Raw genomic sequence first — 14,813 nt, 5'->3', positions numbered from 1 at the left:
TCGAACAACCAGACAGACAGACTTCCTCAGAACCGATTTTACTCAAAATTTGATAAAAATTTGATGTAAATACCAAACCAAATTTAATCTGTCTAACTCAAAACGTTTTGAGTTATCTTCGTCACAGAACGACTGACAGACCTTTAGCAACAATGTATTTTTAGAAACTCAGGGAAGTCTAAATCATGAAGATTTAGCAAAATCTCGAGTTCGATTTTTTTCAATACCTTTTTCGAGGTAGAACGACGTGAATATTTTCTCTATACTAGGTATGAAAGAAAACAAAAAGAGAATTTGTGATCGTAATATTTCTTTCTGGAAATATTACGATCTTACTGGAAACTATTGTAAAAAAAACAACCCATAAATCAGGTTATTATTCACTATTCTCAGTGCCTGGTTGAATTAAATGAACATGCGGGCATCCTGGCATACGGGTAGCGCGTATTCTCCGTGATCGGGGCGTCCCGGGTTCGAGTCCCGGTTTGGGTATGATTGTTCTTCCGTTGTTCTATCTGTGAGATGTGTGAATGCGTCCACCTGTAAAAAGGGGATGTGCAAGCGAATGAGTGATGCGTGATTAGCAAAGTCGTACACTTGCCAATAGTTGGCGTTACTACAAAAACAAGAGACACTCCCCCTCCGTCTTAAATCGATATCTTCGTAACAGCGGGCTTGTCCGTGGCAAGTGCCATAAGAAACAACATTAAATGAACATTTTAATTTTCACGGTTTTCAAGATTTAAAATTCGTAATTTTAATTAATTAGTGGGGGAGCACTTAGATTAAAGAGTCACGTAAAAAGTGGCTACTGGATTTCGACAGTTTGAATTGAAAAGTAAAGAAATTATAAAAACAAAAGTTTAAAAGTCAATAAAATTAAAATAATTTGGGAAAATTCTCAGTTTTTCTCTCTCGTGTTACATGCTTTAACAGAAAAGCACGTAAAAGGCTTACCCATTCATTTTAGCTCATAAATATCGTCAAATGTCATGCTACCAGGACTATTTCATTTTTGTAGTTTGAATTCTCAGTGTCATCATTTTTAATTTTTCCCCGAGTTACAAAATTTGAAGATTTTAATAAAATTTAAAATTTTAAATCTAATGTTATTTTTAGAAGTTCATGCCAGGTTCGCCAGTTTCAAAATTCTTCATTATTATGGCAAGCACTCTGACGTTTAAATAATCATACAAATTTTTAGATTCTGAAAAAGCATTTAAAACACACAGTTAATAAGTTTATTTATTCATGTTTCTATATAGCAATTAGATATTTTGATTGAACTATTTTTGAGAACAATCTTCTACGAGTACATCCATATTTAAATTAAGGAATTTATGGATTTCGGGGGGAAAAAAAAGAATTGAAAAATATCAACTACAAGAAAAAAAATCCATTTAAAAGGAAATTCGAAATGGAATTATCGTCTTTAAGCTTTCAGATAAATCATTTTAATTGCTAATGTTTTGGGTTCGATTGTTCTATAAGTGAATTTTTATTTTTATTTTATTTTTATCTAGGTTGTCATATTTTCACTTGAAGGAAAAATTGTTTCCTTAATATACGTTTATTGTGGTTCGATATCCGATTTCAGTAAATATATTTGCTTCATCAAATGACTGACACACTTGGCGGTAATTGTCATTAACAAAAAAAGCTCTAATAAATATTCAGTAAGAAATTAAACGATTCGATATTGATGTAATGCGAAAGATCCAAGAGTAGGGTATTGATTCAGATCCTCGTTCTGCAACCACAGTTTAAGTTTGCGAAATCTGTCATAATAACTTTCATATAACTTCAAAATTCCAATTTAATCCTATTAATGAAATCAATTATAACAGCAAACAATGCATTTTAACGGAATTAACTTTAAAATAATTTGCCAATACCATGCCGTTAAAGTTAAAAGTTTTATTTTTTGTACACTTATTAATTGTAGGATATTTTCAAGAAGTTGTTCGATATTCTGAATGTCAAACAATACTGTTAAGATATTGCAAAAATATCATTAGGCATTTTGAGCTAACAAAAGACGACAAAGTGGCTTTCTAGTTTTCGGATATAGATGACTAATATTTGACGAAACTGTTATTCTATAAGCATTATAAAAAAGTCACTAATGCCAACTAAGAATACTAGTAACGGAGAGTTTGAAGTTGAAGTAAATTTTTACTAGCTTACACTGCTTGAAAAGAAGATGATTCCACCAGTGGTCCTTTAAATATCACAAAAAGGCGTGATTCAATCATCAATATGCAATTAATAATAATTTTTTCAACTTTCGCATAATATATGTAATAATATATGCATAATATATGTTTAAATATATGTAAAAATGGTTTTCTCTACTCTAATCCATGTAAAAGTAAGACTTATTTTTCTACTAGGGAATGAATCCTGACCTCCTGCCGATATATGCTGGAAAGTTTAAACAATGAATTCAATCGATAAAGGGGTCTGATTCAATTTGACCCATCAATTAACTTGAGAACAAGAATGTGTAGAAGGGAACATCCCTTTTCATGAAGCATTTTTGCTTAAATAATCATTTTCCAAAATCTCCCATGTGTTGCAATGACTTCAAATACCAAATCACTTCCCTAAACAATGAAAACTATAATGTAAAATATATGTTTATTGACGCTGTCATGATAGTACTTTAAATTAAACAATTCGGTATAATAGTTTATTAATCATATTTATTTGTTTTCTGAAGCGGGCAGACTGTATAGATACATTTTTTTAATATTTATATTTATTTAATATTTATTTATTTACAGTAAAATAAATTAATGCTAGAATGTGGAAGAAAATTAAATAAAGGTAATTTTAAAAAAGTAAAATAAAACTAATTAATTACGTATAATTTTTTTGTTTTTGTGAAACTCTTCATCCAATATTTACTATGAATACAATATGCCTGGAAATTCGTGCAAATTGTTAAGAATTATGGTGAGTGGCCCTTATCTTACAGAGAAATTTATTTTATCCTTTTCATTATATTGCTGTTTTAATTTTAAATTAAAAATGGTAAGTAATTTCGAAATAATAATTTTTTTATCCTATATTTAGAAGTTATTAAATTTGAACTTACCTTCTATAATCTATTCTAATTGCAAAGCTTCATTTTAAACGAAATCGTATCCTTCTTGACATCAAATCACATACTGAACTAGAAATTTTAAAATAATTATTAAATAAAAAGATAATTCAACATTAGGTTCAGAAGTGCGCCATAATTCTATCGATACAAATACCCAATTACCATAATTGAAAAACCGGAGTGACCGGCATTATTAATTCAATAGATAAGAACATCATTTGGAACTTGAATGGTTTGAGTTCGAATCTGATGATAAGGAGAAAATCGAGAATTAGCGAGTTTATGTTTTTAAAAAAAACACTGAAAAAGTACGTTTTAAATTAAAAATACTTTTTAATACTCGAATAGAAATTATAATTAATTCTAAAATTATTTATAGCATTGGAAACAATCCATAATCATTCACAAAAGGCACTCAGCTAAGACCGGTCGATTAGCGTAGCAAGAAGTGTCACAAATTTAGTCAGATAAAAAAAAACTCTTTTTACTTTCTTCATCAATATAATTTCTATAAAGTATTAAGAAATAAAGTTTTTTATCCCTATGAAAAGTTTAAAAGTTAACAAATGAAAAATTATGGACATAAGTTAGTATTAAGTCAATGCATTTACTACTCAACAGCACTCTATTACTTTTATTTACAAACAATTCAAAAGAGCTAGCTCAAAGTTTTTGCGCGAGTTCAGATTCGTCAAATATTTTTGGTGATTTTGTTTTTTTATTTTTAGGTTTTTGAAAATTTATGTGTGATTTTGTTTTCTGAACTGCTCCATCTTATTATTATCTCCAATTATTATGTCCTATTTTACGAGCATTCGTAATTTAAGATCTAAAATTCAATTTAATAAAAATTTTGTTAGATATTCAATCCCCAAAGTAAGTATCGAGGTTTTTGTAATAATTTCTTGCTATCAGATTTATCTATTTCATATTATAAACTTTCCATTACTAAACTTAATGTTTATTAATATTCTTTTATTGCAGAAAAAGCAATTAGGTTCAGAAATTGCCATAAATCATTTTGACCAATTCTACAGCTCAATATTTGATAACTGGCCTTCGATACGCTTGGCTTTGCTGTGTCCCCATAGTTATTGTGCTGTTGCTAATGTCTTTGCTAAAGAAAGGTCTGCGGAAGCCCTTTTCGGGGACTTGGATGTTTTTAATATGAAAGATGCTTATTATTTGCACCTGGGTGAACTGGGGACTATAGATATTCCATCAAAAAAATCAAAGGAAAATACAGAAACTGAATCAAATAAAGAACCTTTAACTCAAGAACCTGAATATGAAAACAAATCTGCAATGCCGATTGCTGTTGATGACACGAAAGGTGAATTTATGCCAGTTACTGAATATAAACATCGAGAATTTGATGAAGAAGATTTATCTAGTTTCTATCTACCAAATCCTGGTTTTAAAGCTAATGTAATTAAACATGGGGTTATACATTATCCCGAACATTGGGAGATGTATTATTGTCCAAAAGGAAAATTTAGGAAATTTCCACCTCCAAGGATTGATATCACAGGCTTGTTGAGTAAGTTCTCAATCCCTTTATATTTATTTTATGATAAATTTATTACCTAGATATATTTTTATATTGATTTTCCTAGATAAATTTGTTATCCAAATTTATTTTAATACTTATTATCCTAGATAAATGTGATTTTTATATTTTATATAATGAAATTTAAATTATTTATAACAATATTTGCATGGAGGCTTTTTTTCTTCTTTTATTTTTACTTTTTGTAAAATTGAGTTGATTTGTTTAACATGTTATAATTTTAGAAAAGGCACAAGTAGATTTAGAAATAAAACAGTGCAATTAATTTTCATCTATATAATTTTGCATACTTTAATCTTTATAAATAATTACTTAGAAATAATCTCAAGTTATATTACCATATAGTAAACCTTCTTCGCTTAAGGATAGATGACCATGTTAAATTCTGCAGGCCCAACTATTTCTGATGGTACAATTCGGTTTTTATGGTGGCCAAAAGGCATAAAAAAAATTTCACCAAATTTAAAAAATATACAAGTGAACAAATATATATATATATATATATATATATCGCATGCTATATAGTTTGAAGATTGAATTGCTAAATTGACTAAATTTCTTTGTGCTGTTTGGTCAATGTTACAACCAACAAGTACCTTTCTGATTAATTGTATTTTATCCTCTGTCTATCTAAAGCCACTTATTGTAATTTGGGCTCTCAAATAGTGCCCAGGGTTGTCAAACTATTCTCTAAATTAAATGTAGAATATTGCCCTCCTCACACATAAAACTCATTCAAATTTTAAATAAACAAGATTCATTGAGCAATGACCTTATAACTGTGATGCTTGACTTCCGATTCATCAATTAATAGGTAGGATGGCATCCTTACATATTGTGACTTTAAACCTATTTTTTTCCTGCTCAGAAGTGAAAATTATGATTTTCAAATGTGAGTAGACTGGTTAGATGCTAGAGAAGCAGTGGAGAGAATGCTGATTAGAAACAAATAGACTTCTTACTATTGTTCGTTAGCCAGTAGATAGAAGTCTTTTTCTTGGTTGCACTAAGTAATGCAGTTTTATACTATATAATGTGTAGTCGCATTATACATTGTTAAAAAAAAAATTGTATTTCTAGATATTTATGTAATTTAGATGAAAATATAAGAACCTATGTGTTTTATATTGAGAAAAAAATGAATATAAAAATATGGTTATCATGCCAGACACTGTTATCATGGATTAAAAAATCAAATGCTCTTGAAAAAAATAATATATATTTTTTCTTTATTGAAGTCCCAATGAGGCCCACTTTGGACTTGAAATACAAAAATTCCACCCTCTTTTCCTGCTTTTTCATAAGGTCTGCAGCTATTTAATCTATTTCAGAAGTTAGTTAGTTTTTTTTTTTTTTTTTTTGTGCAAGGGCCAGATTTGGCCATGCTACACCAATAGTATGGTAAAAATTATGTTTTTGTTTTAAAAAAAAGCAATAAAATATGTATTTTATATCATATAATATGGTCCCCCCCCATTATTTACAGTTAATTCCATTTGTATTTTTTTTATTTGAGTCTTAAAATGTAATGAATTTTGCACAATTTTATAAATTTCTTCCTTTGTCTCTGATGATTGAAATTATCCAATTGTTAGAACTATTCTTGAAATATTTTAATAAAAATAAGTTTGTTTTAATTTTAATATTTTATTTATTTTTCATTTTACTAATTATAGATTACTATCTTATGGATGGAGCCTCCATACTTCCAGTGTTAGCTTTAGATATACAAAAAGATGAAACTGTTGGGGATTTATGTGCATCACCTGGGGGAAAATCTCTTGCCATATTGTTTGGTCTTAGATTTGGTATGTTGATTATAACTTCTAAGAAATCTGTGAAAGTACTTCTTACTCTCAAATATTATTGCTACTTTTCTGTTTTTAACAGCATTATGATTATCCTAAATGTACAAAAATTCTTGGTTTCTAATGAAATGATACATTATTATTATTATTATTCATAAAATCATAATTATTAAAAATTATTATTTCAATAATTAGAATTATTCGTTTAATTTAAGTAAGGAATTTGATAATAAACATCTGCATGTAGCAAGTTTCTGAAATTCTTTTTGATTCTGAAAACTTTACCTTATTTTTAAAAAAACTATTCTATTTTAACTTATTTTCATATTTTGTTATATAATTTTTGTAAAGATTATTAATATTGTATTTTTAATATTTTGTTATCTAAAAACTATTCTATTTTATCTTATTTTATTTTCATATTTTATTATCTAATTTTTTTTTTCTTATTTAATTTTTACTGAGAAAAATTAAAAGATCAAATATTGGTCAGTTAAAAAATCAAATATTGATGCAATGTTTTCTAAGCTATTCTCTTCTTTTTTATTTTTTGTTGTCCAAGACTGATTATAATGTTTTTTTCCTTCTTTGTTAAGAAACTGTGTTGAGGCGCATTGTTTTCCTGAAAATTAATTATTTTCTATTATCTTAAGTTTTATCATTTTTGTAAATTTAAATTTTAATGATTGCATAGAAAATTAAAAGAAAATTATTTAATTTGTAACTAGTTTTTTCAAAGAATTTAAATAATATTTCTTTTCAAATGCTTTATTTTGTTATTTAGAATTTCTTTTTGAAGTAAAGATGTCATTTTTTTTAAAGATGATATATTTATAATTACTACATTAATAGCTTTCTAAATTCTATTAGAATTTACAAAGGGTTTTTATGTGCATATAAAAGGTTTTATCTTAATTTTTTTTTTTTTTCTGATTACATCGAAGTTCAAAAAATTCTAACATTACATCAGCTATTATAAATTTCTTTTTCAAAAAAAAAATTTTTTTTAGGTAAATTAGTGTGCAATGACTCATCTTTATCTAGAGTGAATAAGTTAAAAACAGTATTGAATTCATATTTGCCTGACACAAAAGAATGGAGCAAGAAGATACTAGTATCTAATTTGGATGTGCGTGATTGGAGATGCTTTGATTCATTTGATAAGGTAATTATTTTAAATGTTTTACATCGCATTTTGTTCAATCGCATATTGATGCTTTTATATGAAGTAAATTCTATTTTTCATTCAAATCGTTATAATTTTCATCTGAAAAATTTAATTTTTTTGCTGTTTTAAAATAAATGAATTTTCTGCCTACATCCTGTGTTATAAATGTAACTGGTTTACATATCTATATTTCAGACATTTACTATAGTAAATTAAACAGTTTTCTGCTTTATAACTGTATGTCTTTCATAAATATTTAGGAATTGTCTCTCTAAATTTGTAAAGAAATTTCTTAATGATTTTTTTTTTTTTTTCATTTTATGAAATCAAAAGTTGATTTCAGGTGAACTTCATGGTACTGTAAATTTCTATTTCTTTTGTGAAAAGGATTAATTTTTATACAACTTTTTTTTCCTTGCAAATCAATAGCTACATTTATACAGTTTGATTTTTTATACATTATTACATTGTTCATTAAAATGTAATTTGATAAAAATATTTTGGGGCATATTAAATCAGTTTATAATATATTTGAATGGAATTTATGTAATTGAATGCCCAGAAAATTGTTAATGTGATAATGTTTATTTGAAAAGCTTCAAAGTTTCTGAATTGAGCTTTATGAAAAACAGTCACTGAATTGACTATCGTGTATTCAAACACATACACACACACACACACACACACACACCCAAAAAAATGAAAAATTATGAATAAATATATAAATGGGTAATCAATTCTTCCATTTCTATGTTATTGACAATAATATTATAATTAATACATTCTGAAGTAAATGTGAATACAATTTTATTTTATATTAGCTGTATGTTATTTGTATGTTTAAGTAATACAGGAAGACAAATATATTTACATTTAGTGTGTATGCTTTACTTTATATATGTAGAAAAATAGTTTGACATTTATTATGTGATTCAATTTTGGTTTGATTTTGGTAATGATGTTTCAAGTTTAGATATTTTTTTCTGATTGAATGGATATTAAATTTATGATTTATATGATATGTAATTTGATGGGAATTAAGATAAAAATATAAACTTCCCTAATTTTCTCTACAGTAGTGCAAAGTATTTATTTATTGTTGACTATTGACTATAATAATACTAAATAGCTAATAAATGCCTTAATTAATTTTAAACGTTAATATAGTTTAAATATAAGAATTCAACATTAAGACCCAGAACTGAGACTTCAGATATTTTTTTTTAGATAAAGATTTAAAAATAATAATAAAAGAGAGAGAGAGAGAGAAATGCTTTTCCCTCTTTTCTATTCATTTGAAAATCTGTCACCCCTCCCTCTCTCCTTTTTCAATTGTTTTGGTGTGAAACATTTTTATTTACTCTTGTTGATTTTTTTTATTAAATATGCCCACAATGCATGAATAATTGGGTAGGAGCATAAAACTATTTACATTGAAATTAGGGATTCTACATATTAGCTACATGAGTAGATTGGAATTCATTATTGTTTAATATTACAAATAATTGCATTGTTGCTTATAGTACAGGTAAAGGGAGGTAATCTGTGGGTACAGCATCTATACTAAATGCTTAGAAAATATTAACAAAATTTTACTTAAGACATGATATGCCACACTGTAAACTAATCGAGTAATTTTTAAAGTAATTTATTATTAATTACTTTCTTTCCATCTTCAGATCATCTTTGCATCTGTTATCAAATAGCAGATACAACAAGTTATTGTGGATGGAAATTTAGAATTCTATGTTAATTTTGAAGATGATAATAAGATATCTAATAATATATTTTTTTAAAAATTAGACTGATACCATTTTCCCATCTACCACAAAATATTTTTATGTGGTTGCACTGTTTAAGACGAACAGAAAAAAAGAAGGCAGTGGATACGATAATCATTCTAAGAAATTTCTACTCTTACTAAATATAATGTCAAAAAAATCTACTAAAAGCTATATGTTTTTGGATTTTGATTATTAAAAGATTTTAAATGTTTTTATTGGTGGTTAAGAATTTAGTTTTGAAGAACCAGGATGCTTGTAATAGGATTAGAATCTTGGTACTGTTATGAAATCTGCAATTTGTCATAATTATTATGCTTTAATATGGCATACATTTGCTTAAATACATTTTAGCATACATTTTTTACTTTTATTATTGTGTAATTAAGTTTTATTATTATTAAAATATCCTAATGTTTATTATATTGAATACATAGATGTATGTCCCTGTTCCTTTTTGTTTAAATAAGCTTTAATATTGAGTTACATATTTTTTTTTAAAAATTAAGTATGTAATTTCCTTTTTCTTTTTCCTCCATGTTTAAATAAGAAATATTCATTGATATATAAAATATTTCTGTTTCTATTGCTTTAGATTCTTTTAGACGTACCATGCTCAAATGATCGATTATCTGTGACAAAAGATTCAAACAACATTTTTCAACAAAAAAGATTTCATGAAAGAATGCAAATTCCTCGAATACAGACAACTTTATTAAGGTAAATATTGATGATTCGTTTGTTAGATAATATCATATTATTATTATTTTAATTTTGATTTTTACACTATTATTTGCAATTTTTCATTTTACTAGCATCCTGCTTACATTATTTCTCAGCATGGTTTATGAAACCATGAATAAGGGATAAGTGTTTCAGAATCTTTATAATAATCTTTTATTAACTATATATATATATATATATATATATATATATATATATATATATATTGACATTTTGATTTTGAAAATTAATGGATTTATATTTCTGTTTGTGATAACTCAGCAAACTATTAAAATGAAATGCAAGCAAATTCATTTTTAAAATCTGCAGAAATTATCTCAAAATTTTCTTGCATACTCTCTTATGAAGTAAGCCCCTCCCCCACCTCCTTTCATAAAATAATGAGATAACACCTTTATCAGAGAATATGAGATAAAGTTCTGGGGAGGCCACTACCCCTGGTTCAGATTAAAACTAAAATTTAATGCAAAATTGCAATTTTAGTTAGTAGATAACATAATAAATTTCATTTATTTATTTGCCATTGCATTTTTAAATTATCATGCGTACATGCATTGAAAGTCCAGACTGATCTGCTCAATCTCTTGAGGGATATAATTCAAAATTTGATAATAAAGATATATCTTTTATACCTAAACTATACTATTTGGACTTTTATCCATCTAGCTTTTAACATTTTGTAGTTATTGCTCACTTTTGTATCAGATAACAAGATTGGTAGATTTCCTGTGAATGTATTTCATTCAAAATTTGACAGAAATCTATAAACTTGGTGTTCAGATTACATACAAAACTTTATTCCTTCAGCTCAAAGCATTTTTGAGTTTTTCTGTTCACAAATGGACTAGATTAATCCCAAAAACATGTTTTCTGAGTTGAAAGAGATCCAAACAATGGAAATTCTCTGAAATCTTGATTTTGAATTATTTAACAAATATATACAATGATAATATTTTCTCTTTTTATATTCCGTTAACAAAAATTAATAATAAGAAAAAGACAGAAAGAAATGAGGCAATTACAATAGGTGCCATAAATAAAGTTCTAACTCACCAACGAATGTTTATTACAGTAAAACTTCTCTGTGGCATCATTTCTACATAGGAGACACTCGTCTTATTAATCTTTTTTGTTTGTCGTAAGGTGTGATATCCTTGGATTTGAATATTAATGCACCAATGGACAATCTCACTCCTTTGAGCAATAATGTAATTACTTATTCAATTTCAGTAAAATCCCTTCCTTTAGTCTTTTAAACTTAGTGATTTTACTAAGACTGGGGATAAAGACAGAGTATTAAATGTGCACAAAGTGTAACACCAGAAATCAAATTGAAATCAGTTCATTCCTTTCTCCCTCTGTGGGAAGAAGAATTGACTTAACCTTCCTTAAAGGTTGGGGATTAAAAAAGACAGGGGGGGGGGGAACCATTTTTGTCACCGTCATAGTTTCTTGATTTCGATATGATATGCCAGTAGGCTTTTTTAAATCTAGATCAGTATAGAGTAATGCTGTATCAGTCTATAACTTTGAAAAGTTATTAAGAAAATTGGCTGAATTTTTTAGTTATGAGAAAACACAACTAAATGAAATAAATTATCATCAACTCAACAAATCTTTTCTAAAACTGATGATATGATCGATCATTGCTTTGTAACTATTGATGAACTGATCAAGAATTAATGTTTTCAATTGAAAAATGATATTGAAGATATAGGATGCTTTTGAAATAATTGAATTTACTATAATAGCCTCTCAATTTACTATAATAGCTCATGAATTATTTTTTTTTGTAGTTGTTGTTGGTTTGTTTTAATAAGTATTATTTCCAGAAAAGAAAACCTATCACTGCAGGCAATCATTCATAATAAATTGTTTTTATTGAAATAGAAGTAGCCTCACTGTAGGGTAAATAATTTCACATAATTAGTATTTATGTTGTGTTAGCTGTAAAAATGCAAAATGTGTTATTATGATATAAAATGATAATAGATAATCTTTTTATTTTTATCTTTTTTAATAAATTAATTCAAAAATATTTTTTTCTTTTAAAGCACTGCCCTTAAAGCTTTGAAAGTTGGAGGCTCTTTAGTATACTCTACATGTACTCTTTCACCGATCCAGAATGATGGTGTAGTACATATGGCATTGTCTAACCTTTCTTTAGAATCTCCGTATGAATTTTCTGTCCAAGATTTAAGTACAGCTTTCTTTCCTCTGCGTAAAATGTTTCAGTTTAGTGACAATTGTCTGTATGGACAATTAGTGGTTCCATTTCTACCTCTGAATTATGGTCCTATGTATATTTCAAAAATAACCAGAACTAAATAATAGTAAATTGTATATATAATTCTTGTATGTAGATAAATAAAGATTTTATTTTTATTGGAAATAAAGTGGTTGTTGTGATCCCTTAATAACTAAAATGATTATTTATTCATGTATTATTATGTATTTATTTCAGTTAGTAAATATTTTCTGTATTAACCATCTAGGCATTGGTAGATTTTAAAATTTTGTGCTCTAAGACAAAGCACATAATTAGGCCACTTTTTTAATAAGCTAATCTATTTAATTTGACATTTCAACTGACTTCTAAGTTAACAAACATAATGATGTTTTATTTTTTAAATACTGTTACGAACCTGCGATGCGGCTTCCCAGCATAGTCGGATCCATAGGAGGTCCCAGAGCTTGGCGACTTTGGCGCCAAAATAGATTATACCCGAAACATCGAGAATTTTCCCGATCCGTCCACTAGGAACGGAGATAAGCCTCGAACGTTCCTGATTGGTTGAGAGGCTTCTAGCCCCGCCTCCTGAGACCTATAAAAGGAAGCACCCCCAGCTGCCGGGCAGTGGTTTACCCAGTTCATCGGACTCTTTTGCGAAGATGATTACGTCAACTACTGAAACCCAGGTCTTTTAAAGTTTATCATCTACCGGAGATTAAGCCCCAACCCTACTGGCTAGGCGCTCCGTTAAACATATCATTAACTGCCGGGCAGTGGTGAGTCGAACGGTGAATTGAGGGGAAGTCGGAAGCGACAGAGCAGAGTAGTAGTGAACCAGAGTCGTCGTCGCGAATTGAAGAGTGTTGGACCAGTGGAGTCGAAGAGTAGTCGGAAACGACGGTAAAGAACTGGCCTTCCAGAGAAAAGCGAAACAGCGACGGAGTGAAGCTAGCGCTGAACTAAGCTGTGTTCTACTGTCTGCAGTAGAGTCTGTTGTATGCTGCACGTCTCGGCTGAAGATAATCGTCTTTTGTGCTGTATATAGTTGTCGTCTTTGTGCTGTCCTGTGTGTCTTCGTGTAAATAAACGTCTTTGTTTTTATTTTCTACTGCCGCCTGGTGATTGAGCGTTCTTCACACCATATAACCGCCACTATCCAAACGAACCCGGAAATTTCGTAACAATACTATTTTAGCAGCTTTGAAAAAACATATGCTTTTATTATGATTCATGATTATGCGATATCCATGCATGCACACAATGTTATTTAAACAAACATTTAATGCTGTTTATAAATACTGTAAGTAAATGTTATTAAATAAATAAGAATTATACTTGATAAATTGTTAACATTATCCTAATTCTTTATAGTTAATAACTTTTTTACAATTTTTTTTTATAACAAGGCTAATAACATTTTCGTTATTAATTGTCTGTGGCCCTTCTCAACTCACTTGCCTTTGATCTGCCCAATCAAAAATCTGCAATTACATTGAACGAAAAGTGCAGTTTTAATTCACTCTTGTTTGCTTTACGGATAAAGAAAAAATGGATTTAAAATTAATGTTGTGCTTTCATTTATAAGAGTATTTCTTTAGTTATAATGAACTACAGTTATTTAATTGCCCATCATAGCTGAAGGAGTGGGTAGATATGTAAAATAAATTAGAGATTCCTTTTTCAATTATGTAAAAATAGCATCTGTGTTACTGATACATAATGAAACATTTATAAAGTATGTTTTATAGATAATATTAGTGTCAATATTGTAATATATACTACTGTGTTAAATGTTCAACTTGTGAACTAATATGTTGGATAGTTCGAATTAAAAACAGCTTTTTATGGAGCTCTAGAAAGAAAAGAAAGCAATAGTATAAGAATGCCATATTTTTCTTATAATTTTTTTTAGAACATGAGAAATAAATATCTTAAAAATCTTTTTAAAAAAAACATATTTTTTTTAAGTTTTGAACATTTTTCTTGACTTTATGGCTCTAATTAAATTATCATTTGGTTAATTATTATATTTATTATTATTTTATACAGTTTCATATAATTTAGTGTTATAGTGGAGTGGATTATGTTTACTCTAGAGATTATTAAATTGCCCTTTTCTATTGCTGATTTTGCATTTTTCATTCCCTATATTTTGAATTTATACCACTATGATTTGGCTTGGACAAAGATTGGGTTTTGTTCATATTTGAAAATTTTAGCTTATTTTTGGAAGAATCTGCATTATTTGTTTAATTATGTATTCTAGTACACACCATCAAAGGTGAATTATGTTTATTATACAATTTGTTAGCTTATTTTCCTTTACTGCAGATTTTTGGTACATTTTTGCTTCCTTCATTTTCCAATGTTCTTAATGAACATACAACGATTTTTCTTTCT

General features: G+C 27.8%; 1 protein-coding gene across 1 annotated transcript; it reads left to right on the top strand.

The window, feature by feature from the left end:
• The first annotated feature begins 3,762 nt into the window (after positions 1-3,762).
• On the top strand, positions 3,763-12,572 carry LOC129981274 (5-methylcytosine rRNA methyltransferase nsun-4-like). The gene is made up of 6 exons (XM_056092046.1): positions 3,763-3,985; positions 4,094-4,649; positions 6,356-6,487; positions 7,498-7,652; positions 10,032-10,156; positions 12,235-12,572. Exons 1-6 carry the CDS (start codon positions 3,905-3,907, stop codon positions 12,509-12,511), a joined length of 1,326 nt encoding a protein of 441 aa, XP_055948021.1. The 5' UTR covers positions 3,763-3,904; the 3' UTR covers positions 12,512-12,572.
• Positions 12,573-14,813: the final 2,241 nt, after the last annotated feature.

The sequence above is a fragment of the Argiope bruennichi genome, chromosome 8 (genome assembly GCF_947563725.1).
Source record: "Argiope bruennichi chromosome 8, qqArgBrue1.1, whole genome shotgun sequence".
Taxonomy (NCBI): domain Eukaryota; kingdom Metazoa; phylum Arthropoda; class Arachnida; order Araneae; family Araneidae; genus Argiope; species Argiope bruennichi.
The sequence above is the reverse complement of the archived record's forward strand: the minus strand, read 5'-3'. Positions and strand labels throughout refer to the sequence as shown.